Source organism: Onychomys torridus, chromosome 5 (assembly GCF_903995425.1).
Source record: "Onychomys torridus chromosome 5, mOncTor1.1, whole genome shotgun sequence".
NCBI lineage: Eukaryota > Metazoa > Chordata > Mammalia > Rodentia > Cricetidae > Onychomys > Onychomys torridus.
Genome location: NC_050447.1, coordinates 22,736,284 through 22,761,859, shown reverse-complemented (window position 1 = coordinate 22,761,859; position 25,576 = coordinate 22,736,284). Strand labels below are relative to the sequence as shown.

Genomic DNA, 25,576 nt, shown 5'->3' with positions numbered 1-25,576 from the left:
TGCCCCTCCTCCGCCCCAGCTCAGGCTTCCTTCCTCCCTGGCCACTCTCTATTGAAGAGATGCTTATTGATCTTGGCCTACTTCTCTAACTTTTAACTCCTCTCCGGGCAGACGACCTGCAGAGCCACATCATCTCCCAGGGGGGCAGTCCTCAGTGGTTTGGACAAGTACAGGGTTAGGGATGGGCATTCTAATCGGCACACCTTGCCTGTTTTCCCTTTACACCCAGAGGGCCAGACCTGGATTGGTCGATCCATGCAATTCAGGACCTGGCACGGAGCAGGTGTCAGGAAGGTGACTTATGAAGCTAGGGTTACCATGTTGCCTGCAGGCTAGAACACATGCTTAGCTTCTTCTCCATTGTGGCTTCTGATGCCACTAACACCAGGCAGCAGGTCAGGCGAAGCCAGGATGCTGGTATGGTGGCACTGGGGAACAAGGCATGACTGTGTTCTCTAAGGCTAGGGAAAGGCAGGGTTGTGAGGGCATGAATCACAGTGTGGGAGCCAGAGCCATAGGCCTGGGCAGGAGGCAAGTGTAGGGATGGCCTAGGCTGCATCCCATGGGAGCTGAGGCAAGGGTTGAGTCAGGCCCTAAACAAGTCCTCATGTCCCCAGGCAAGTCATGTAACTGTTCTTCCATAGCAATCATCTCTACCCAGTTGCCTTCCCCAGGCTCGGCTGTAGGGAGGCATAGTTGAGAAGGCCCTGGAAGAGCTTAATCTCTGTGTGGGAGGAGTGGAGCTGGTGATTCCTCGGGACATGCCAAACCCTGGATTCCATGTATTACATGCAGTGTTACTTCGTGAAGTCCTGGGAAACAGGGTGACCCCACCTTCTTTCTTTTGTTTTGTGTGTGTGGGGATGTTTGTGTATGTGTGCACAGAGGTAGGCATGCATGGGTGTATGGGTGTGCACACAGGTGTAAGCCAGAGATCAATCCTGGGTGTCTGTTGTTCCTCAGGAGCACCACCTGGTTTTTTGAGACAGTCTCTCATTGGCTTAGAGCTTGACAAATAGGCTGGCTGGCGAGTGAGCTCAGGGATCCTTTGGTCTCTGCTTCCCCAGTGCAGAGATCACACATGTTTGGTACCACAGCATCTTTTTAAAGTGGGTTCTGAGGATTGAACTCCGGTCCTTATGGCCACAAAGCAAGAACATGACTGACTGAGCTAGCTCTCCAGCTCCACTTTTTACTTTCTTTTTTTAAAATTAAAATCTTATGAGTATGGATGTTTCGCCTGCATGTATGTGCACCACCTACATCTCTGGTGCCTGAGGAGGCCAGAAGTACTGCAGTCACAGAGGTTATGAGCTGCCATGTGTGTGGGATCAAATCTATGCCCTCTGGAAGAGCAGCCACCTCTCCAGCATCCTCAACCCAACATTTTTTTGAGTCACAGTTACAACAGAGGGGTGGTGAGATGGCTCACTGACTAGAAATACTTTTTGAGAACAGACAACCATGGACCCCACAAAGTGTCAGGAAGGACCTGACTCCTGAGATCTGTTCTCAGAACTCATGCACGCGCGCGCGCACACACACACACACTCACACTCAAATAGATAAACACATAAAAGTCCTGAGAGTTCTAACAGCCTCCCAGAGCCCCCTGCACTGAGAAGCTAGCTGGAGGGAGACAGCGGGACCACTCACCTTTAAAATAGGAGTCATTTAAAATAAGACACCACATTAAAAAGATTAAAAATAAACAAATTTTATTTGCTGAACATAATTTAAAACTGTTAAAAAACTGTTTCTCTGCCCATCACTAGAAAGCCCCATGACGACCGGAGAGGTTTGGTTCTTTGCCCTGATAAGAGCTTGATGGAAAATAAAATCTCCGTGCCTCCCTGACCCTCTCCGCCTCCCACCTCACCCCCACCCCTGAAGAATGCTCGGCCACAGGGGTAGAAGTATTTTGCCTGGAGGAAAGGTGCCTCTGTGCTTCTTTGGGAAAGCTGATGGGGGAAACCAGGGGTCATAGGTGTTGGAGGCCTGGCCAGCAGCCAGAACCAGGCCAAATGAACCATCTGCTGCGCTCTCTCCCCAGGCACCTGGCTGGGTAAGTGGGAGGAAGGGATGGGAAAACTGCTGCTGACCACAAACTATCACCTTGTGCCCTGGCCCTGAAATGACCTCTTCTGGCACAGGATGGGATGAAGGGAGAAAGTGATAAATAAAGGAGATTAAAAGGAGGGTGAGGCTCACTGGAGCCCCCAGTTTGACAGAGGTGAGTCAGAGCACAATGATTTTAAAAACTGGTATGATGGCCAATGACATCAATATAGATCACTGCAGTGGAGAGACCTCAAGGGGGACCCCACTGAGTGTGGGTGAGCTGCCCAGCAGGGCTCATTTTCTTTTCCTAGATTAACAGAAGAATTAGAGGTTCGGGCTGCCCTCTACTGGTGATTTCTGGAAATGACCACACCACAGCAGCAGCCTACCAACCTACCACCCAAAAGGACTAGGAGAGAGGAACCGTTAGAACAGTGAGTGCTAAGTGTGTGATAAGGATTTCTTGCTGGGGCATCCCCCAGACGGCAGCAGGCTCCTCCATCTCAGTTGGTCTGTAGAGGGGCGTGGGACAAGGTTCACTTCAAAGGCATCGAGAAGAATTTGTTCCCAGACTTGCAGCGGACCTGCTCAGCCAGCACACGCAACAGCATCTCAGAGTCTTCAAACTCATCCACGATTTCCTTCAGCCAGCAGCAGGGAGATGACAGCCACGTTAAGGGAAATCAGACCCAGAAGCACCACAAACACACCAGTCTGGTAAACAGGCAATACTGAGAGGGACCTAGGTCATGCAGACTCCAGGCTCTGCAATCATTATCTTGTCCAGTCACCTTACAATCATGTGAGGTAGGGCCCGAGGAGGACCCACACAGTGCACTGGGGATGGTGACTACCATGAAGTTTGGATTAGTTTGGGACTGGGCTCTCCTGGAGCTAGACATCAGAGCTCTTTGTTGCCTTCCACATGATCAGGCCAAGGGGAAGGTGCCTACAGAGATGATGGCCCATGGCCTGCAGAGATTTTGACTTGCAAAGTACTTTTAAAAAACCCAAATGAGGCACTCGGGAGGTAGAGGCAGGTGGATTGCTTAGAGTTCGAGGACAGAATGGTCTACAAAAAGAGATCATGTCTTGAAAAAACAAACCAAAAAAAATAATAATATAAAAATAAATAAAATCCAAATCAGTTGCCAACACTGGAAAAATCAGAAGATTTTTCCATAAAAATCTGCACATAAAAATACAGATTTCTGGCTTCTTTTGAGAAAAACAGGAGTGCTACCAACGAAGGGCCACACTGTGGCCTGCCTTCAGGCCCTGCCAGGCCCTGTGCATGGGCACTGTGAGCTCTTGCAGGGCACTGACAGGAAGGTCACCTATCTAAAGGGAGCCAGGCGCGGTGGCACATGCCTGCAGTCTCAGACTCTGAGAGAGGACACTGCGAGTCTGAGGCTTGCCTGCTCTACAGTGAGTTCCAGGCCAATTAGGAGACATTGTGAGACCCCGACTCAAAAGTAAAACCCAGGATGTAACAGGCTCTGGGGGGGAGGGGCTGGAGGTTCCTGGGACCTGGCATCCTTCCTCCATTTACAACTGCCACACCCAAACCTCTGGAGGGGGCAGGGGTGGGGTGGGGGCCTGACCCTCATCACGTGTCAGGTGTAAAGCCGGACACCCAAAGCCCCGGAGATTTTGTTACAGTGCAGTTCTGCTGCCTGGGTCTGGGTAAGGCAAGAGTACCTGCAGAGCTGCTCAGCTCCCAGATGTTGCTGCTGCTGGCTCAGGGATGACATCTGAGCAGGGAGGGAGGGCCGAGGGTCTCCTGCAGATTTAGGTTTCAGTGTCCAGTCCTTCCCTTCCCGTCATGTGCTCATCCCCTCATCTTTGGAGCTCAGTGCTCTGTGTCCCTTCCCTGGAAATTCACCTGTAGTTCCCGCAGGCACTGTCCCTCCAGCTGGAGACGTGCGTCACCCACACACCAGGCCAGACTGACATGAAATGAAGGGTCCTAGGGAAGAAGAGCAGGGACTCAGGCCATCACTGGATGCCATGGCAGGCCCATCCAATCTAGCGGGTCTATGACAGTCCTGTCAGGTCTCCCTGTGGGATCCCTGGTGTACCCCTAGTGCTGAAGCCATGTCCCCTGCCCACACAGACAAAATGGCTTGTGCTGGTCCCCACTACAGACTGAATTGTACTCCTCTCCAAAATGCAAATAGTGAAACCCCCAATGTGATGGTATTTGAGGGTTAGGGTTAATGAGGGCACAGGTGGTGCTCTTGGAAAAATAGATGAGGACAGGCTATGGCTCAGAGGTTAGGAACACTGGCAGCTTTTCTAGAGGACAAAGGTTTGATCCCCAGCACCCATTTGATGGTTAACAAGCCTCTGTAAGGAATGTCTGAAACACTAGTTCCAGGGGATCTGGCACCCTCTTAGGGCCTCCATGCACGTGCACTGCAGGCACCAAAACATACAAGTAGGCAAAAACATCCGTAAGCACAAAAATAATTAAAGTTAAAGAGAGGGGTAGAGAGCTGTGCGCTCCTTTCCCTCCATGAGGGAAGGGCACAGTGAGGGATGGCTCTTACAAGCCACAGCCCTTATCAGAAACCAATCATACAGGTAGGCACCTTAATCTTGGACTTCCAGCTTCCTGGGTTAAAGGCATGCACTACCATGTCTAGTTCTGTGTTATAGAATATTATTTTAAGGTGTGTTACTTTGTTTATGCTGCATTTGTTTAACTCTGTGAAGCTGTGTTACTGTGCCTGTCTAAAACACCTAATGGTCTAATAAAGAACTGAATGGCTAATAGTGAGGCAGGAGAAAGGATAGGTGGGGCTGGCAGGCAGAAAGTATAAATAGAAAGAGAAATCAGGGAGGAAGAGAGAGAAGCAGCAGCCAGGGAAGGAGGAAGACCCAGGGGCCAGCCACCCAGCCACCCAGCCACCCAGCCACCCAGCCAGCCACAGAGTAAGAGTAAGATCTACAGAAGAGAATGAGAAAAACCCAGAGGCAAAAGGCAAATGGGATAATTTAAGTTAAGGAAAGCTGGCAAGAGACAAGCCAAGCTAAGGCCGGGTGTTTATAGTTAAGAACAAGCCTCTGTGTGATTTACTTGGGAGCTGGGACGGCCCCCAAGAGCAAAAACAAATGACAACAGCTCTGACTCTGTTTTCTGACCTAGAACGTCCCAGCAGAGGCCATACTTTTCAGATTAAATGCACAAAACCCAAAAAGTCAACAATTTTGAAGAAGTAATAAATAATCACCTCTATTCAAAAATAACTGCACACACGGCATGGTTCTGAAAACACATTGAATAAGCCAGTGGCCTTCTCAAGCTGTGACACTCGACCTGGACTCTGAGTCCTCAGAAGGGTATGGGGTACAGGGAGGACGCGAAGCTACCACTCTTCCACAAGTGTCAACTTACCAAGTGTTGGAGACAACTCCTTAGGAAAAACAAGGCACACACGGATACTTCACCGAGTCGAAAGCACAAGTCTCAAGATGTTGGACTCTGGGTAGACTACAACTTCTGACACCCCAGACCCCAGTCCCGTGGGCTGGCAATCAGGGCTCCACGTGGGGAAGTTCTGGAGCGCTCGCTCTCGCTCGCTCTCTCTCTCTCTCTCTCTCTCTCTCTCTCTCTCTCTCTCAAGATTTATTTATTTATTTTGTATACAGCATTATATGACTGCAGGCCAGAAGAGGGCACCAGATCTCATTACAGATGGTTGTGAGCCACCATGTAGTTGCTGGGAATTGAACTCAGGACCTCTGGAAGAGCAGTCAGTGCTCTTAACCTCTGAGCCATCTCTCCAGCCCCTGGAGGTCTCTTTAGTTTGCCTCTGATGGGCTTCTCTGAGGATGCTCTTTCTAGACAAGGCAATGGAGCAGCAACTCTGTGGCAGAAACAGTAATCTCTGTTCATTTTCCTCAACCGTGTATATTACCTGGTAGAAGGTAGTGAGGTCAAATTCCTCCATGACTCTGTCCACTGCTGAAACCATGTCCAGGAACTGGGCATGCCCGGAACTGACCTCAAGCCCCATGAAGGTCCTAGGAAGAGGCAGTGGAGACAGCAGGGCACAAAATGCAGCCGGTGAGAGCACAAACCACAGACGTGGAGGGAGGAGGCATCCAACAGGAAGTCCAGGGATTTGGGCTGTGCTTCAGCCCATCTTCCTGTGCATGCTGCTGCTGCTCCAAGAGCCAATGCTTTCAATCCCCCCAACTTCCTGCACTTAAATACCCACCTTCACTGGATGTCTCCTCATGTCTAAGGATCCTTGCAGTGCAGCCTTCATCTATCACTGCATACCGCGCCCTCTTGCCCCTCCACTCTCTGGCAGACTCCTGGACTGATGAGCCCTGCTCTCTAGTACCCCTGCCCCTGGCAGATGCTGAGAAATGCTGTCTTTAGCAATTAAATCCCCCCTGAAGCTGCATCTTCAGCCAGCCCTCATCCCATTCTCAAGGAAATGTTGTAGACCACCACAGTGGTTTGCTATCTTCCTCTGTCTATCTGGCCTCCCACCTCCAACCCTCCTTCAGACACGCTCTTGTCAAAGTGGCCAATGATGATAATGATCTGTTAACAAAGGCGCAGCCTGTCCTCGTTTGCTCGGCAATATCTGACTCAGTTGACTCCCCACTCCTGGAAACCCTTCAGACTATAAAGTTATATAGCCTAGGATGAAGGGGGAGGGGCCCTTTCAGAGCAGCTGAGAGGAGTGTCCCTGTGAATGGACTGGACGGGGAGGCCCTGCAGAGAAAAATGCCCTTTTGGGGGGCGGGAGAGGTGATGGTTGTTTTTTGAGACAGGGTTTCTCTGTGTAGCCCTGGCTGTCCTGGAACTTGCTCTGTAGACCAGGCTGGCCTTGAACTCACAGAGATTCGACTGCCTCTGCCTCCTAAATGGGAGTAAAGGTGTGTGCCACCATTGCTGGCTAAAAATGCCCTCTTGATGCTTTAGGACTTCCAAGTTTTCAAACCTTAGCGGCTCATTTAGCAATGGATGAGTAAGGTGAAGTGAGAAATGGTACCGAGAGGAAGATGAGGGAGCGCATCACTACGACGGGGAGGGAGCTGGACAGGAGCAGGCCTCCACCTTCACAGGCTGCCTCTACACAGGTTCTTCTACATCTGCACTGCTCCCCAAACTCCCTCAGCTCTTCTGAATAAGCTTGGGTATTCATTTATTTACTTATTTATTTATTGGGTTTTTCTGAGACGAGGTTTTGGTGCCTGTCCTGGATCTCGCTCTGTAGCCCAGGCTGGCTTTGAACTCAGAGATCATCCTGGTTCTGTCTCCCGAGTGCTGGGAATAAAGGCGTGCCCCACCACCGCCCAGCTGGGTTTTATTTATTTTTAAAAAATAAAAATTTATCTTATTTTTGGGAATAGATGCCCCGCAAATATATGTGAAAAGGAAGTGTATCCCCTCTATCTTTGCAATAAAGTCAGAGACCCACCTGGTTTTCTCTTGGTTGGTATAAATCTTTACCTGGTTGGCAGTAAAGAAGAACCTGAAATTTAAAAGAAGAAACATACTTCAAGAAAAGAAAAGTAAAACAATAGTACTTTTTTTTTTTTTTAATGTTTTTTTGAGACAGGGTTTCTCTGTGTTGTTTTGGAGCCTGTTCTGGATCTCACTCTGTAGACCAGGCTGGCCTTGAACTCACAGAGATCCGCCTGCCTTGGCCTCCCGAGTGCTGGGATTACAGGTGTGAGCCACCACCGCCCGGCTGGTTCATGTTTTAAAAACCAGCATTTCAGCTGAGAGAGGTGATGGGCGTCTGCAGTCTATGCTCAGGAGGCCAAGACAGAAGATCTCAATTTGTGATAAGAGTCTACCTCAGCAAACAAACAAACAAACATACAACATCAATCCCTCTAAATGCCTCCCCCAAACAGCACTTTAAAAAAATACAATTAACTCACTTACAATCAATATTGTTATTCCAATAAGTGGAAAATTGAACTAAAAATATCTTATAGTTAGACAAGACTCTAAATTACCCTTGTAGCATTTAGCAGTGTCCAGGTACCAGCAAAAAGTTTGCTTTGCTAAGAATGGTTCTCCCCAAGAAACAACTTAAAGCTACCAATTTTACTGACCAACAGCTTCACCTGTGTACTGTGTAGCATGTCGTGCAACTGAGAAAGTCAATCATGTGTGGGGGGAAAGTTAGTTGATATGATCCTGTGAAGTCGACCCTACAATTATACACAAGAAAATGGACCTGGTGAGGCTGAATCTGGCAAGGCAGGAGTTGAGGCTCAGTCCATTTGATTGCAAAGTCCTTGCTCTCACTAGAAAGTGAGTCTCTGTTGAAGTGAGTCAGGTGGTAGAAAGCAGGGCAGAGACCCCGCTCATTCAGCACCTGGATTAGTCACACGGGGTCCAGAATCAGAGCTGAACTGTCTGAGATGACCAGATTTGGTCAATCTGGTCATCTCAACTCAAGAAACTGAGGGCTTGCTTAACTAAGGACACAGGGCAGCCGATGGAGCAAGGACAACATCAAATCCAGTTCCTCAAAGACACCAGCCCAGCGGTACAGGGGCTGCTCTCTAGTCCTCAAGGGAGCAGGGCAACAGGCTACACAAGACCCACAAAGGATGAGACCTCCTGCAATGACTCCTGGGCAGTTCCCAGAGGTCCCAGCAAGGTGCGTGCTCTGTTAAAGAACTAGTACCCACGAGGAGGCTGAGGGAGTGGCTTCCCACCAGACCTTGGGAATTCCGCACTGGCTTCTCTTACCTTCAGCAGCATGCCTGCAGTGCACCTGTCAGCCTCGTTACCATGACAATGCTGCTGATCACCCAGCTTGAACGCTAGTTTGTCCAAGAAACAGAGCTCCAGTAAGATAAGGCAGCGTTCTCTAGAATAAGGGGAAAGGGCATTTCCACTCTTTACTTACAAGGTGAGAGAATGAACAGAGTCAGACTAACCAAAGTCATTCCCATGACTTCTGCTGAAACTACAGGAGGATTAGAGTTCCTGTACCAGGACCCAACCAACAAGTTGGGCATCCTGTGCACACCTGTAACCCCAGCTATAAACTGGTCAGAGATAGGGGACTGCTGGGTCTTACAGGCTTCCAAGCCTAGCCAAGAAAACACAAGCTCCAGGTTTGGGAAAGGCCCTGTCTCAAAGGAATAGGCAGAGAATGACAGATGACAGCTGATGTATTCTTTTGGCCTCCACATGCACAGAGGCAGACTGACACACATATGCATGAACACGTGCATATACCCATGCATGCGTGTACACTTTACATTTTTTTTCATTTTTCTTTATTAAGAAATTTTCTACTCCACATGCTATCTACAGACCCCCCCTCCTCCCCATTTTCTTTTTCTTTTTTGTTTGTGTATGTCTGTGCACCATGTGTACAGAGTGCCTATGGGAGCCGGAAGAAGCCATCAGAGCCTGTGCACTAGAGTTGACAGTTTGAGCTGCCAATTGGAGCTGGGAACTGAATCCAGGTCCTCTACGAGAACAGCCAGTGCTCTTACTGCTAAAGCGTCATCTCTCAAGCCTAATAAACACATTTTCAAAGGAGTCTGCAGGGTGGAGGAGATAGCACAATGGGTAATAGTAGCTGGACAAGTGTGAGGACGTGAATTCAAAACTCTGGACCCCACGTGAAAGCTGGGCACAGCACTGCTCACACTTGAGCATCGATTGGGACACAGATGGGAGAATCCCGGACACCCATGCTCTAGGTGGTCTGAGACACACAGCAGAAAAACAATAAAGGGATCCTATCTCAAGCAATGAGGAAGGTAAGGACCAACACCTGACTTCTACATGCATGCTGTGGAATGTATGCGCCTCCACTCGCATGTAAGAAGATGCACACACACACTGGTGGCTCCCTTGTCATTGAGAGAAGGAACTCAACCTCGTGGGACAGCACTGAGACAGCACAACTCAGGTAACATCTCTGGCTACCTCCATCTACGCATGCGTGAAACTAGGGCTGTCTCTGAACCCATCTGGAATTCCCTTTGGGTGAAGCCAATTTAGGTTTGGTTCTGGCACCTGTGATACAGCTGATAATACACAGCTGGCTCAATAAAACTGATAGTGGCAATCATAGTGGACCAGAATGAGATGCGCTTTATCCTGGTTTCTCACCAACCGACCACAACGGAGTAAATTCTTTCCTCCTCAACCAAATGGGGAGCTTTTCTGTTTGGAAGAGCCACACTCCAGAGTTCCTGAGCCTCAGGCCCTTAAACAGTGGAGTTGGGGATTCACTGTAAGACTTCTATTTCCACCCATTTCAGGCCTTCATAGGGGTATCTATGAAGAAAGACTCTGTAGACAGAGCTAGAGAGATGAATCAGTGGGTAAGAGCACTGACTGCTTCAGCAAGGACTGGGGTTCAGTTCCCAGCACCCACAAAGAGGCTCACAGCCTTCCATATCTCTGATGCCCTCTTCTGACCTCCATCAGCACAGGCACATACATACATGCAGGCAAAAAACTCATAGGGGCTGGAGAGATGGCTTAGTGGCTAAGAACACTGGCTGCTCTTCCAGAGGACCTATGTTCAATTCCCAGTAACCACATGGCAGCTCACAACTGTCTGTAACTCCAGTTCCAAGGCATCTGGCACCCTCACGCAGACATACATGCAGGCCAGACACCAATGCACATAAAATAAATAAATTATAAAAAAAACCCCACTAATACAGCAAAATAAAAAGTATTTTAAAAAATCAGGGCAGTGGTGGCACACACCTTTGATCCCAGCATTTAGGAGGCAGAGGCAGGCAGATCTCTGAGTTTGAGGCCAGCCTGGTCTACAGAGTGAGTTCCAGGACAGACTCCAAAGCTACACAGAGAAACCCTGTCTCAACCCCCACCCCCCCAAAAAAATTAGATTCAGAAATCCACTAACAAGCTAATTTTGTTTGAGTTCTTTATTGAACCAGCCCTCAGAGGACCCAGAGAAGCCCCAGAAAGGATCTCTTCACTCCTGCCCAGTCCTGAGCAAGCACCTACTAAAGCAGTGAAGAGCAAAGTCCCTAGAGAAGGCCATGAGCATGCAGAGAAGCCACAGTCCCGGGTGGAGGGCTCTGGCTCCAGAGAGAAGGGGCATGAGGACATGTGAGGGTGAGTGCGGTGAATCCTTGGGCCATCAACAGCAGCAGGATCAGGTGACTCCTGACTCTAAGGGATCCTAAGAACAACTAGAGGAGACTTGGCCAGGTAAGTGCAGAAATGCCTTAAGTAGGTGGAGAAAGCTGGAGTGGGCCAGTTGTGACCTTTCTAAACCCTGCCCCATGGGTCTCTTCTGTCACTCTTCATTTATATCTTTTAAAATATCCTTTGGAAAAAAACAAAAAAAAGGGTGGGGGGGGGTGGGAGGTGGGGGCTGGAGAGATGGCTCAGCGGTTAAGAACACTGGCTGCTCTTCCAGAGGTCCTGAGTTCAGTTCTCAGTACCCATAGTGGTGGTTCACAACCATCTGTAATGAGATCTGGTGGTCTCTTGTGGCATGCAGGGATATCTGCAGGCAGAACACTGTATAAATAATAAATAAATAAATCTTTTAAAAAAATAAATAAATAAATGTCCTTTGTAAGGGATGGCGACACAGCGCTTCTGTAGCATCTCCACCTCTCCCCATGTGTGATGGCTTATGCCCAGCCCAGTACTCAGGCAGCTGAGGTAGGATTGCTATAAATCCAAGGCCAGCCTGGCCCAGCGTGCCTGCCTGCCTCAATCAATAAATTAATACAATTCTGTGTGACAAGTTGGAAATCGAGGCAGTGAGCTGTGTTCCTGAATTTTGTGAGTCCTTCTAGCAAATGGTCACTAGGAGGTGGCAGGGCTGGATCGTTGGAAGCTCTGATCTGTAACAAAATCAGAATTCTTGGCTAACCTAGGGACTTAATGTGAGCTGCATCGACTATAGAGGGCAGCCTGTGGGATGAAGCCCTTAGCCTGTGAGGTTGCACTCTGGGACGGTGGTGTCGGAACTGAACTGAACTGTAGGCTATCCAGTCAGTGTCTGGAAGGCTGCAGGATGTTGGTGTGGGAGGAGCTCTTACACATTTGGCAACGGAAGTGCTGGAAATCCTAGTGCGAGTTTAGAGGCAGACAGCAGGGTTTCTGTGCACAACACAGAGGAAGAGCAGCCGAGTAGCTTCTGTGAGGTGCCTGCACCACATGGGAGGGGACACAGCAGCCTCGGGTCTTTAGGTCTGGTCTGCTAGCTTGGCACCATTCCTAGCTCCAAGCACACCAATGCCCAGGAGGGGAGAGGCACGGACAGAGGGGAGTGCTCACCTTTGGAAAGAGGCCATGTGGTCTTTGAGCGTCTGCACGAAGGGGAGGATCCAGTGGTGGCGGAGAACCACACTCTGAGACAGGCTGAGGTGGAACTCCTCCATCCGCACCAGACGGGGCACGAATGTCTGAGCTCGGGGCAGCATCATGTCAAGCAGATCCAGGAACTCTTCCTTCGCTTCATCTAGAGAGAGAGTAGGGAGAGTGGACTGGCCTCAGCCAAGTTAGGAGAGCAGAGAAGCCCTTATTAACCTAGTTTCAGGAGTAGCCTATGGCTGACAGCCTACCAATATTTTAATGTGAATGTCTTCAGATAAATTTATTATGATATGTGTGGTATATGTGTATGATATGTATGGGCACACATGATAGTCCTTCCCAGTGTCCCTCTGAGGGCTACATTCAGACCACTGTATTGTTTATCAGTTATGAGGATTAATAAGACCAACTTCATTAAACTTAAAAAATGTCTGCTCTGTAAAAGACACTGCCAAGAGGGGGAAAAAGCCCCAGACTGAGAAATACCTAATAGGGAATCCAGAAAAATATAGAACTGCTAGGTAAGAAAACCAGAAAACTAGATTAAGGGTGCTCACCATCCCAGCACTTGGAAGCTCAGGCAGGTGAATTCTAGTGAGTCTGAGGCCAGCCTGGTCTACATAGTGAGTTCTAGATTGTGGGGGCCCACAGAGGCTCCCTAGTAAGGCCTTACTAAAGGTTAGAGACTCGGAGCTTGCTTTACCCAACAGGGCTGCATAGTAGGATAATTTGGCCAGGGGTGTGGTTACTGGGTGTTTTGAAGGGTCTACATTTGGCTGTACATTGTGCTTTGATCTTGAAAGGGGAAGGTCTTTTGCTTCTCCCCTTGCTGATGTATAAAAAGCCCATTAGAATAAAACTTGAGGCGACTGGGTACTGACCCAGGGCCCTCCTGAAGCTATCCTGTGACTGTCTTTCTCATCATCTCCATCTATATTTCTATCTACTACTTCTTCATTCCTCTCTCCTCCCTCCAAGAGCCCTTCAACAGATCGGAGCTGGTCTCCTACACCAGGCCACCAAGGACACACAGTGAGACCCTGTCTCAAAAAAGAAAAAGGAAGGAAGGAAGGAAGGGAAAGTTCATTAAAATACAGGCCCCAAATCCTAATATACAACTTGCCAAGGAAGATGGACAGATAGCAAAAAGCATAAGAAAGATGCTCCAAATCAGTCAACAATGAGAAAGACTAGTCCGCACTGCAGAGCAATGGCAGCACCATGTGCTGACAAGGGCACTCCTATTCATTGCTGTTGGAAATGTAAAATGATACAGCTATTGTGGGGGACAATTCGGTGGTTTCTTGAAAAATTAAACATACTGCTTGCTACCATACAATCATAAAATCCATCAGTCACATTCCTTATCATTTTATACAAAGGAGCTGCTAAAGCATGTCCACACAAGAGCCTATAGCACAATGCACATATTTTATTTTTACCTTATTTTTTTGGAGACAGGGTCTCACTACATTGCTCTGGCTGGCTTAGAACCCAAAGAGATCCACTTGCTTCTACCCCTGAGTGAGATTAAAGTCATGTGCTGCCACACTGGACCAGCCTAAAGCATCTTTATGCATATCTGCCCAAATTTAGGAACAACCAATATGTCCTTTAGTAGGTGAACATACTGTGGTAGAGCCAGACAATGCACTATTAGTGAGCACTAACAAGAAATGAACTGTCAAGTGTGACTAGGAACAGAAGGACCGCAAATGCACACTACTAAGCCAAAGAAGCCAATCTGAAAAGGCTGTATATACTAAATGATCCCAATTCTGTGACATTTTGGAGAAGGCAAATTTGTGAAACAGGTGTTGGTGTAGGGGGGGATGGCTAAGTCAAGCATGACGGATTCATATAGTAGTGATACTACTCTACATGATAGTGCAGATGCACATCTTTTTTAATTTTTAATTTTTATTTTTTTAGTTTTTCGAGACAGGGTTTCTCTGTGTAGCTTTGCGCCTTTCCTGGAACTCACTCTGTAGAGCAGGCTGGCCTCGAACTCACAGAGATCTGCCTGGCTCTGCCTCCCGAGTGCTGGGATTAAAGGCGTGGGCTGCCGCCGCCACTGCCACCACCACCACCTGGCCAGATGCACATCTTTTTAAGTTTGTCTAAACTCTTAGAATGCACAACACCATGATTTTATTTATTCATAATACAAACTGTGAAGTCTGGTGATTATAATATGGGCTCAAGTCTTGTACCACACCTTCAATTCCAGCTCTGAGGAGGAGGAGGCAGGCAGATCTCTGAGTTCTAGGGTAGCCAGGACTACACAGAGAGACCTTGTCTCAACCCCCCCCCCAAAAAAAGTGGGTTCATCTGTTGTGAGAAATGTAGAACTGACGGTGGATGCTGATAATGGGAGTCTACACACAATTAGAGCTGCCACTTTGTGTACTGTGCTAAATTGACACAGATTATCTGAATTAATCTTCCGAAGAGATAGATCTTATCACCCCACTTTAGAGGTGTAGAAATGGAGACCCTGGAAAGGCTAGTAACTTCAAGAACACTTAGTGAAGCAAGGTCTGATTCAGGCTGTCACCTCCTCAGGGCTGGGGTGGGATGGGTCCAGAATACCAGGGGCCCTGGTTTCTTCCTCCTAGGCACAGCTAGGAGGTACTTGTTTTGGGACATCTGCCATTAGTAAGTGACTCACACGGTATGTAGATGTGGGTGGCCCAGTTGCCCCGCTCATGGGGAAAGGTCCGAATGCGTCCTCCATGTTTTGTACTGTCATCCTCAGGCCCCTCCTCGGTGCTAGAGAACATGCTGAGCACACTGTCAGGCACTGGAAACCTCTGAGTGGGAAGGGGGTTCTGGCCACTGCAAAAGAATGAACAAGCATTCGTTTTTTTGTTTTTTGTTTGTTTGTTTGTTTTTTTGCACATACAACAAAAGTTCTAAGCCCTTATGCACAGTGCTTCTTTCTACAGCAGTCTTGCCATGTAGTATAAGCTGCCCTCAAACTTGATCCTCCTACCTCAGCTACAGTGGCTGAGGTGAGTATGGATCTCCAGGCAGGTGTTTGAGCTTCTAGACAGCCACAGCTCTCTAGAACTATTGAAGTCTCCCAGCTACTCTGGAAGCCCCTCAGTGGGGCTCTTGTTCCCTATAGGAAACACTTGAGCAGGTAGCTGTGTGGCGTGGAAGTCCTTATTACCCAGCAGGACAGGCCTGAACTGAAGTAGCTCTGTGATCTTGTACATTAATTTCCTTGTGTGTAAAGCATATTTCTATTTGCTAGAGCTCTTGTGCAAGAACTGCCGACATACTGCACTCAGCAAAGACCGGTATTTAAGAACCTAAGGCCCTTGAAGTATAAGATTCCCATGGGTTTTGCGCCAGTCCCGAGTGTCCAGTATGGCTCCCAGTGGTTGTTCACTGAGCATTTACTAGACGAATGAAAAGCTCTGATTATTGCACTGTGTTCAAATGAAGAGACAGATCTTGGAAGAAACATGCTTGCACACCAAAGGAGAAAAATGCAACGGCTAGGGCTTCTCTTGAACCTGTGTCCTCGCTCCCAACTTTGCCTTAGCCAAGGGGGTAGGAGGGTGCCATTTTGGGGCTTTGTCCAGGGTGTGCTCTGAATCCTCCTTTCCCTAGACGCCCCTTCTTTTCCTCCCGGGGCACCGACCCACCCTCCCGGTTATCCCGGAGGCTTGGGTCCCACCAGTATTTCAAAAAGAATCGCGCCCTCGCGATAGAAACTTCCTCGCTCCTCACCAGCGGCGGACCCCAGACCTGGGCTTGCTCCGCCCCGCGGTGGCGGCCTCGGCTTCATCCTCCGAGCCGCTGCTGCTGTAGCCCACCAGGGGCGCCGCGCTCATGGGGCCTTGACCACAGGCGGAATCCGCCGGGAACCCAGGCCGGCGCACCGAGTTCCGCTGAGCCGGAAGTGCTCTCTGGGGCGGGACCTAGAGTAGCTCCACCTCGGGGCGGGGCCTTGCGGCGGAGGGGGCGGAGCCCAGAGGAGTACCGCAAACTGCGCCCGCCGGCTACGCGGTAAGTGCTGCAGGAGCCTTCTGGAACGCTCAGTCGTCCCAGTGCCCCAGTGCGGGTCCGCTTGTCAGACCTGCACCAAGTCAGAGCCCCAGGATCCCCGAGAGAGCCGAGCTGCACATCAGCTGCAGAAGACTGGAGGGACGGGCTGTCGCCAGCAGGGACCCGGGCGTCTCTGCTCCGTAGGCTTCCGTGAGCCGATCTCGAGGCTCCTGCCCCGCCCCTCCGCACCCCCAGGCTCGGGCCGGAGGGCCCGCGGGTCCCCAGCAGGGGGCGGCCTCGCACCGCGCCGCGGGCTCCTCCGCAGCCGCCGCCCGGGCTGCGGCTCCTCCCCCGGCCCCGCCTCCCCTGCCTCGCGCCGCCTGCCAGTCCGCCGGTCTCTGCAAGACCGTCGGTCTGTCCGCTCGCTCGTCCCTCCGTTGCCCGTGTCCCGCTAGCCCGAGTGCGCGAGTCGATTCGTCGGTTCCGGCCGCCACAAACCCATCTCCCGCCCCTGGGCTGCCCGCCTCTTGCTACGCGAGGCCGGGGATTGACGGGGCGCGTAGGCCGCGGCGCGGCGGATGGAGCCGGAATAAAGAGGCAGCCGAGAAAGCAGCTGGTCTCCGCTCGCCCCGCGCCTGACCCCACGGGCGGCCTGGAGCAGGTGAGCTACAGGGCATCCGGGGCTGCATCTGGGGGCCACTCCAGTGCCCATTGCACCTCAGGAGAGCCTCCTGAGCTTCGGGGCGGCCCAGGCCAGGCCTGGAAGCACAGTCGCTTCCCGGGCACGGTTTAAGGCTCTGGGGCCTTCCTCGGCCCGAGCCACCCTTTCTCGGGCCTTTCTCGGGCCGCTGCGGCCGGGCCATCCAGAGCAAGAGCTGACAGCAGGCAGCCCAGCTGGGCCTGATGGGAGGTGACCAGCTTTCATTCAGTTACCCCGAGAAGAAGGACTGGGGTGGGGCGCAGGTGGGGGCTTCTCCTTGCCTTCCCTCCCCTCCCCTACTCTCTCCTCCCCTTTGCGGAGTGATCTGAGTGTTCCTGGCTTCACCTTTCTGGAGGAGGGTCAGGGTAGGCAGTGGGGTTGCTCCGGGAGGTGGGGAGTGGGGGTGGCCGCTGGGGCTGACAGCCATTCATACTAAAAAAAACAAAAAAAACACAGTTGGATTGGTACAGCTAGACCAGTCAGCGTTCAGAGCAGTCCACCTCTCATTTCTACCTTAGGAATGCTAGAATGACCAGCTCTAGCTGCTTGCTCATAGTTCTTGGTACGATACCATCGCAGCAGCGCCTTTATCCCTTCCTTTCCCAGGAGGTGCTGAGGATGACAACTTTTAGCTTGATTCTTTTGTTTCTTCAGCGGAACAGGTAGAAGCCAGACTGGCTTGTGAGGTCAATCTCTACCTTCTTCCTCTTAGAGAAAACTTAGAAACTTTTCAGTCTAAGTGGCAGATGAGCCGAGAACCTGGAAAGGTTGCCTTTAGTTCCAAAAGTTCCTCCCTCTCTTTGCGCTGCCTCAAAGTGGTGAATTAGAGATTTGCTGGAGTTGGGTGGGCTTTAATCTTGCAATGATTACTGAGAATGTTTTGGACCTGGAGGAGAAACACCCTGTGGCGAGCTTTATCTTGTATAACTCAGGCAAACAGTACACTTTCTTACATTGTGTTCCTCTGGGGGATGATTAGAATACAGAGAAGTTCAGCTTGGAGGATCTCCACGCTGGGCGGAGGGTCTATGAACCTCTGATTTAACCCTGCTTGCCAGGAGTTCAGGGCCCTGCAAGGCCATTCATCCTATTATAACTAGAGATGCATGTGCCCGGGAAAAGGCCTGGAGTGCAGGTGAAGAGGACCATGGACCAGTCCCTTGAAGGAGAGGGTTTTTAGGTAGTCCTTAATACTGATGTCTTTAATATTAGCTTCCAGAGTCCGTTTGCCTTAGGACTGGTGCCTTGGGGGTGTGGCTTCCCTCTGCTAGCCAGCTTCTCTGGTCTCTAAGTAGTGGTGTCCTCATATTAACGTGAGAGAGGCTGGCAGGCCTTAGAGACAGGTCACCCCAGACCCTGTGAGACACCTGACTGAACAAGGCCATATGGAAACTGAGGGGACTTGTGGAGGCTGAGATGCCCTGCTCGAGAATGGGGAGTTGAAGGAAGTGGGCATGGACAGGTGGAGGAGGGGTGGAGCTGCTACCAGACTTCTTGGATAACATGTGAATGGGTAGATTTGCAGCCCTGAGCATCTCCCTCCCCTGAGGTAACTTATGTCGGTGCAGTGAGTGTGGGCAGCACAGGGGAAGGGGAAGGGAAGGGAACGACCACTTGTTCCTGCCTCAAGTTTACTGTGTCTCTCTTCCCTACAGAACCGATTACTGGGGAAGGCAGAGCCTTCTTGGCATTGCTGGGACCCTGTCTCGAAGAGCCCCCTCTGCCTTGTAGCTCTCTTCTTGGCTAATGACAAGGGCTATCTGACCAGTCTCCTCTGTGCCTTGTGTGAGGTTCTTGTCCACCCCTGAGATCCGGTAGCTTCTCTCTCAGGGTTGGGTTCACCTTAAGCGGGAAACTGAAGCCATTATTGTCCAAACCCAGTTTCATCTTCCCAAGCATGTCAGAAAGCTGGCAGCAGCCACCACAGACGCAGCCACAACAGCCGCAGACACCACAGCCTCAGCACCATGCAGAGCCACCGCCAGCCCTGGCTGAACACGCGCTGCCCCCAGGAACAGCTGAGAACCCACTAGGCTGTGCTGTCTATGGCATACTTCTGCAACCTGACCCAGGCCTGCAGCCCCCGCAGCATGCACCTCTGCCAGCAGGGGAGCCAGGCCCCAAATGTGGTGTGTGCGGCCATGACCTGGCACACCTAGCCAGCCCACACGAGCACCAGTGCCTGGCAGGCCATGACCGCTCATTCCAGTGCACACAGTGTCTCAAGATATTCCATCAGGCCACCGACCTGCTGGAGCACCAGTGTGTGCAGGCTGAGCAGAAGCCTTTTGTCTGCGGTGTCTGCAAAATGGGCTTCTCCCTGCTCACCTCACTGGCCCAGCACCACAGCTCCCACACTGGCATGGTGAAGTGCTCCATCTGTGATAAGACCTACAAGCCAGCCGAGGGTGCTGACCCAGCCACCACCACTGCCCCATCGCTGCCCCCAGCACCTCCGCCCGCTAATGTTGCCCCTGCGGAACAACCCGAAAAGCCCTATAGCTGCCCCATCTGCCAGAAGCCCTTCAAGCACCTGTCGGAGCTCTCGAGGCACGAGCGGATACACACTGGAGAGAAGCCGTACAAGTGCACGCTGTGTGACAAGAGCTTCAGCCAGTCCTCGCACCTCGTGCACCACAAGCGCACGCACAGCTCCGAGCGGCCCTACAAGTGTGCCGTCTGCGAGAAGACCTTCAAGCACCGCTCCCACCTGGTGCGCCACATGTACGCACATTCGGGGGAGCACCACCTGTTCCGCTGCAACGTGTGCGAGCTGCATTTCAAAGAGTCGTCAGAGTTGTTGCAGCACCCCTGCACCCCAAGCGGTGAGCGGCCCTTTCGCTGCGGCGAGTGCCAGAAGGCCTTCAAGAGGCCGTCGGACCTGCGGCAGCATGAGCGTACCCACAGTGCCGAGCGGCCTTTCAAGTGTGACCTGTGCCCCATGGGCTTCAAGCAGCAGTATGCGCTGATGCGGCACCGGCGCACACACAAGACGGAAGAGCCCTTTAAGTGCGGCCTGTGTGAGAAGGGCTTTGGGCAGCCCAGCCACCTGCTCTACCACCAGCACGTGCACACGCTGGAGACTCTCTTCAAGTGCCCCGTGTGCCAGAAGGGCTTCGACCAGTCCGCTGAGCTGCTGCGGCACAAGTGCCTGCCAAACTCCACAGAGCGGCCCTTCAAGTGCCCGGTGTGTAACAAGGCCTACAAGCGGGCATCTGCCCTGCAGAAGCACCAGCTGTCTCACTGCGCTGCAGCGGAGAAGCCTCTGCGCTGCACCCTGTGTGAGCGCCGCTTTTTCTCCTCCTCGGAGTTTGTGCAGCACCGCTGTGACCCAGCCCGGGAGAAGCCCCTCAAATGCCCGGACTGCGAGAAGCGCTTCAAGTATGCTTCCGACCTGCAGCGGCACCGGCGGGTGCACACGGGCGAGAAGCCCTACAAGTGTCCCAACTGCGACAAAGCCTTCAAGCAGCGAGAGCATCTCAACAAGCACCAGGGAGTGCACGCCCGAGAGCAGCAGTTCAAGTGTGTGTGGTGTGGGGAACGTTTCCTGGATGTAGCCCTGCTCCAGGAGCATAGTGCCCAGCACAGTGCCGCCGCTGCAGCTGCAGAGGGCGCCTACCAGGTGGCGGCCTGCCTGCCCTGAGGCCTCGGGCCACCACCAGCCCTGTCTAGTCTCGCCTGCTTGCAGCTGCATGGCAGCAAGCCTGTCAGCCAGCTCCCTCCTCAGGAGTGAGGACCGAAGGGTCCTGGGCGGGTGGAGGGTGTGCATGTTCAGTACCAGCACCAGCCCGGCCATCAGAGGAGCCAAACTGCTGTGGCCAGACCAGATCCCATTAACCTCTTCCCCACGACAGGACTTGCTTTCTGAGAGCCTGCTGTCCTCCTTTTCTGTAGGGACCTTGGATCCCACCTGTAGTCAGGTGCCTCTGCCCCAGGTATGAGGGATGCCAACCCAGCCTTTCCAAATTGTTCAGCCTAGTTAGAAGCCAGGTGGCTTGGGAAGAAGAAAATAGGGTTTCTCCTCAAATCGCTTTTTTTTTTTTTTGTGGGGAAAGGCCAGCTTTGTGACAGTTCTGGAGACTTAGAGTGTGGACCGTGAGCTACAGTCCTCTGACTGCCCAGCTAGGATGAATGTACCCCAACCCCAAGTTTCTGATAGTTAAGCTATGTAGGATAGGAGTCTTTGGGCGGGGTGTGCTTGGAGATGAGGGGCCCAGTCAGGGTGGGGGAAGCAGAAACATTCCATGACACCCTCAGGTCAGCCCGTGCTGTTGGCTGGGAAAGGGACACAGCAGCCAGTGTGCCGACGGCGGTCCTGAGTCTGTGGAAGCCCCTCCTGGCTGGGAGTAGTTCTAAGCTTCAGGGAGGTAACGTTCCCTTTGAGCTGCTGTTACAGAAGGAGAGCACTGCTCGTCCCCTTACCCTAGCCTCATCTCTGGGGTGAGGGGGAGCAGAACCCGGCCCATGATTTCCCCAGTAGTTATAAACAGGTCCCTTCTTCCCAAATTGTGTGAACCAAAGTTTCTGGGGCTCAGAGTCGTAGTGTCAGCTTGTCCCAGCCCTGCCTGAGGGCCCAATGGAGTTCTGAGTACCCAGGGTGAGGAATGGCTTCTCACCCCCAGAGCCCTTCTAGCCTATGGCCTCTATGAGCCATCAGTCCGGCTGTGGGCTTGGGCCCTAAGGATCTTCTGTTGCCAAAACAACCTGCTCTCCTTTGAGTTCCCTTAGGTCTTTGGCTACTCATAGCCTGCCTCCTATAACAAACTTGGGAACACAGGGATAAAGGAGCCTGCGGGCAGCATTCTTAGCAGGTACATGGTCAGCCACCATCACTGGACAGCCAGAGCCACCTCAAGAGCCTGGAGAACCTTAATTGTCAAAGTCATCATTCTGAACCCATGCCCATGCCCTTCTCAGCCCCCTTTCCCTAGCCATGAGTCTTAAAGAAGACTGACCAGCACCCAAGCCAAGGGCCATCGGGTAGGAGGACACCACCACACCTCTCCTCTAAAAGTCCAGCTGGCCACATGCACCTGGTCTGTCTGCCCAGGTTCTTCTCTCCTGTGCCCATAGAGGCAGGTTAGCACTCCTCTTGGGCTGAATCTTGGTCACAAAGCCTCAAAAGACTGGAACTCAGGCTTACAACAGTCCAGTCCTACTTGCTGATTTTTTCCTTTTCATTTTGCATTCTAAAAGCAATTTGTTATACTATTCATAACATTGTATAGCGTAATTTTCATGTCATTTTGGATCATATATAAACATGAGAGTTTGGAATTTTTCAAAGAATGACTCCATTTTAGGCAGCCCCTTTTGATGTTAATATACAGTGAGTTTGACGTGTGCTCTAGAAGTAAAGACATTGACTGGTGCAGCCCAAGCTCTTCCACTTGTTCTTTCCCAAGGGAATGATGGGAAGGGCAGAGGCTGAGAGTTACACAGGCCAGAGTGACAGGTGGGGGCTAGGCTTGAGGCCTGAGCTTTGAGGATGTGTGACCTTGGACTGGTCACTTAACCTCTTTGGGACACAGTTGCCTCATCTGTCAAAAACCAAAAAAGAGATTGGGAGGTTAGCTTACCTCGCTGTTATGAGAAGTGCATGGAGGCATTGTTGAGATTCTGAGGGGAAGCTGATGGGTACCAAGTGCAATATACCTCACCCCACCTGACTTTAAGGTTTAACCCTAGCCCTTGAGGAGGGAGCTGGACCATGAGAACCCAGCAGCTCATGAAAGGCCAGAAGCTGGGGATGGCAAAACAATTTATTCAGGTACTCCCTGGAGAGGGAGAGTGGCAAACCCACCCAGCCTGGCTAGCCCGCTGTACCATTCGGTCTGCCCTGCCACGATCCCTCGGTAGACCAAGCCCAGTGCCTTTTCCTCAGCCCCTCACACAGTTTTTACTCCATCCTTGCTGTCTGCAACTCACAGGCTTTCCATTTCTCAAAGGCCAGGGTGGGGCTAGAGAGAGGGGGAAATAGCCCTGAACCTGGCATCTGAGAGCCGAGGGTGCCCTGTCCTAGGTAAAGGTAGAAAGTTCAAAGGACATGGAGCTACCTATACTACAAGCGTTCCTAAGACTGTGACCCAGACCCCATGCTTCGCTCATCCCCCGTGTGGCCCTGAGAAGCCAGGAGGTTCCTTCCTGTCAGCTTCTACCACTCGGCAGTGAACAGCAAGGACCTTTGTGTCTGTGCCCTGCTCAAGGCCCAGCTTGTTTTCTGGTGTGGCCTAGATAAAACTGCTTGGTGGCCAGCAATGGCCCGAACATTCCTTTGTCCAGACCATTGGGAGGCCTAGGGATTGTGGATTGTCGAAGCCACACAGTGGTAAGTGGCCTGGAGTCCCACCAGCACACAGGTCACTTTTCTGGCTAGGAATGTCCCTGACACCCAGTCTGGCCAGGGGATCAAGGCAACAAAGTGCTCCCCCACTCCTTGACAGATCCAAACTACTGTTGTCCACTTTCCCAGGCAGGCAGAGAGGAGGGTCCTTAAAGGACCTGTACCACCTTCCTGGCTCATAACCCTGCTCTTCCTCCAGAGCAGACTGCCATCCCATCCTGGACTACTGACCCCGTGGCAATCCACCCAAGTACCCCCTCCCCCCCCAGACTCTGGTGATGAGGTCTGAGTCCCATCCTGAAGCAAGCATTTTGTTTCTGAGAGGTCACACCCCCAGGAAGAGCCCTGGCTTCTGTCAGTCTACATCTCCAGAGGTTTCGTGTCCTGTAAAGGTCAATCTGTGTAGGGCAGGCTTGTGGGGTCTCTCTCTTCACTATGTCCTCACCCCACCTTGGCTCTGCATTACTGCCTTAGTCCCTCCACGACCATAACCGAGCACCTGCTGTTTGCCAGGCACAAAGCAAGAACTTCAGAGCAGAGTTTAAAGGGTTTCGTGAATCAAGGAGTAGGGGCTGAGGAGAAGGCCCAGTCAGTGCGGTACCTGCTGCTAAAGCATGAGGACCTGTGTTTGGATGCCCAGCACCTATATGGTTATAACCCTAGGCTGGGAACCCAGGTGGGGGAATGACAGGTCATACGGCTGTTCCTGGAGCTCCTAACAGTCAGTCAGTCTAGCCACTTGGTGAATACTGGGTACCGTGAGACCCTGTCTCAAAAAACAAGGTGGGGAGTGACTGAAGATGCTGATGTTGACCTCTAGCCTCCCCATGTGCATGCACCCACAGGCAAACACAAAGCAAAAATGGCCACTGACATCTGGGAATGTAACCTTCACCACACCTCATCTCAGCTTGGGCCTGTCTGCTGTCAGCCCCAGACTCTGGGCTATGATGCACCTTCCCCGTGTTGTTCTGTAATAAACACTACTGTTACTTTATAGTAGGAATTTCATTTAGTCCAAATGTGCTTACATTGGCTCTGGAGGCCCCAGACCCCATTCCTGAACCTCATAATGGAGGTAAAAGGAGCTGGCAACTAAGCCTACTGGCCAGAGATGTGAGTCCCCTGAAACAGCCAAGGCCCCTGTGCTTGTGGTCTTTGAGAAGAACAGGAGGAAGAGCACGTGAGGCTTTTTGAGATTGGATAGGAAGGGGTGGGGAAAGCATTTCTGGTGGAAGGGTGGCTTTGAACAAAGTTTGGGAGACAAGATCCTAAGGGCAAGGCAGACCAGTAAGGAAGCACGGTGGGGTCTGTGGTAAAGGCCAGGGAACTGAATTGTGTTCAGATCCAAAGGCCTAGAGATGGGGTCACGCTGGCTGCACTATCCCCAAGGTTACAGCAGCAGTAAAGATTTCTGATGGGATCTGTTGAGAATGAGCCATGAGCTCCTGAAGAGGTCAAGGCCGTGAGGTGGTAGCCACTGCTAATACTGAGAGCAACTGTCCCTCACAGGCTAGTCCCAAACTCCTGGGCTGTTTGTCACGCCTCAGCCTCCAGACCCTCAGGGACTGTGTGTGTGCTGCCAATCGTGGCTTCTTAGTTTTCTAATGGGACATCTCTTCTAAGTCCCAGTCTTAGGTCCCCAGTCCCAGGAAGCCCCTGTGCTCTCCTCCCCACACTTGGCCTGTTCGTCAGAGCAGGAAGGAAGTAGAATGCAGTGGTCACAATCTCACTGCCTTCAAGTCCCAGCTTTGCTAGTCACTGCCTATGCAGTCTGGAGCCAACCACAACCTCCTCAAGGCCATTTAGTAGATTTATGTGAATGAGTGTTTTACCTGCATGTATGTATGTGCACCACCCGTGTGCCTGGTGCCCCTGGAGGTCAGAAGCGGTGGTGGTGGGGGGTTATCCCCAAGAATTAGAGTTCAGGTGGTTTTGAGCCTCCATGTGGGTGCTGAGAACTGAACCTGGGTTCTCCAGAACAGCAGCCAGCACTCAGCCTCTGAGCCATCTCTTCAGCCCCAAGTCCATTTACTTAACCAGCTATAAAATGGATTGAAATGATTTACCTCATGGGGACTGTGAAGCGCTTAAAAACTTAATAAAAAGTATATACTCAAGTGGTCTTGCTTATGCTTCCTACTGCCTTAGT

General features: G+C 51.5%; 2 protein-coding genes across 7 annotated transcripts; one reads left to right on the top strand and one right to left on the bottom strand.

The window, feature by feature from the left end:
• Window positions 1-1,701: 1,701 nt before the first annotated feature.
• On the bottom strand, window positions 1,702-16,634 carry Usb1 (U6 snRNA biogenesis phosphodiesterase 1). 6 transcript variants are annotated; one of them, XM_036187252.1, is made up of 8 exons: window positions 16,124-16,631; window positions 15,054-15,220; window positions 12,344-12,527; window positions 7,506-7,559; window positions 5,985-6,090; window positions 3,947-4,030; window positions 3,763-3,844; window positions 2,646-2,702 (listed from the first exon to the last, which is right to left on the bottom strand). In XM_036187252.1, the coding sequence occupies exons 1-7, from the start codon at window positions 16,225-16,227 to the stop codon at window positions 3,803-3,805; spliced, it is 741 nt and encodes a 246-aa protein (XP_036043145.1). In that variant the 5' UTR covers window positions 16,228-16,631; the 3' UTR covers window positions 2,646-2,702; window positions 3,763-3,802. The 6 variants fall into 6 exon arrangements, with proteins under 6 accessions (XP_036043143.1, XP_036043142.1, XP_036043146.1 ...); XM_036187250.1 differs by lacking the exon at window positions 3,763-3,844 and having other exon boundaries at window positions 1,702-2,702; window positions 16,142-16,628; XM_036187249.1 differs by lacking the exon at window positions 3,763-3,844 and having other exon boundaries at window positions 1,702-2,702; window positions 16,124-16,627.
• Znf319 (zinc finger protein 319) lies at window positions 16,361-24,232 on the top strand. The gene is made up of 2 exons (XM_036187248.1): window positions 16,361-17,042; window positions 18,737-24,232. Exon 2 carries the CDS (start codon window positions 18,979-18,981, stop codon window positions 20,722-20,724), a length of 1,746 nt encoding a protein of 581 aa, XP_036043141.1. The 5' UTR covers window positions 16,361-17,042; window positions 18,737-18,978; the 3' UTR covers window positions 20,725-24,232.
• The last annotated feature ends 1,344 nt before the right edge of the window (window positions 24,233-25,576 follow it).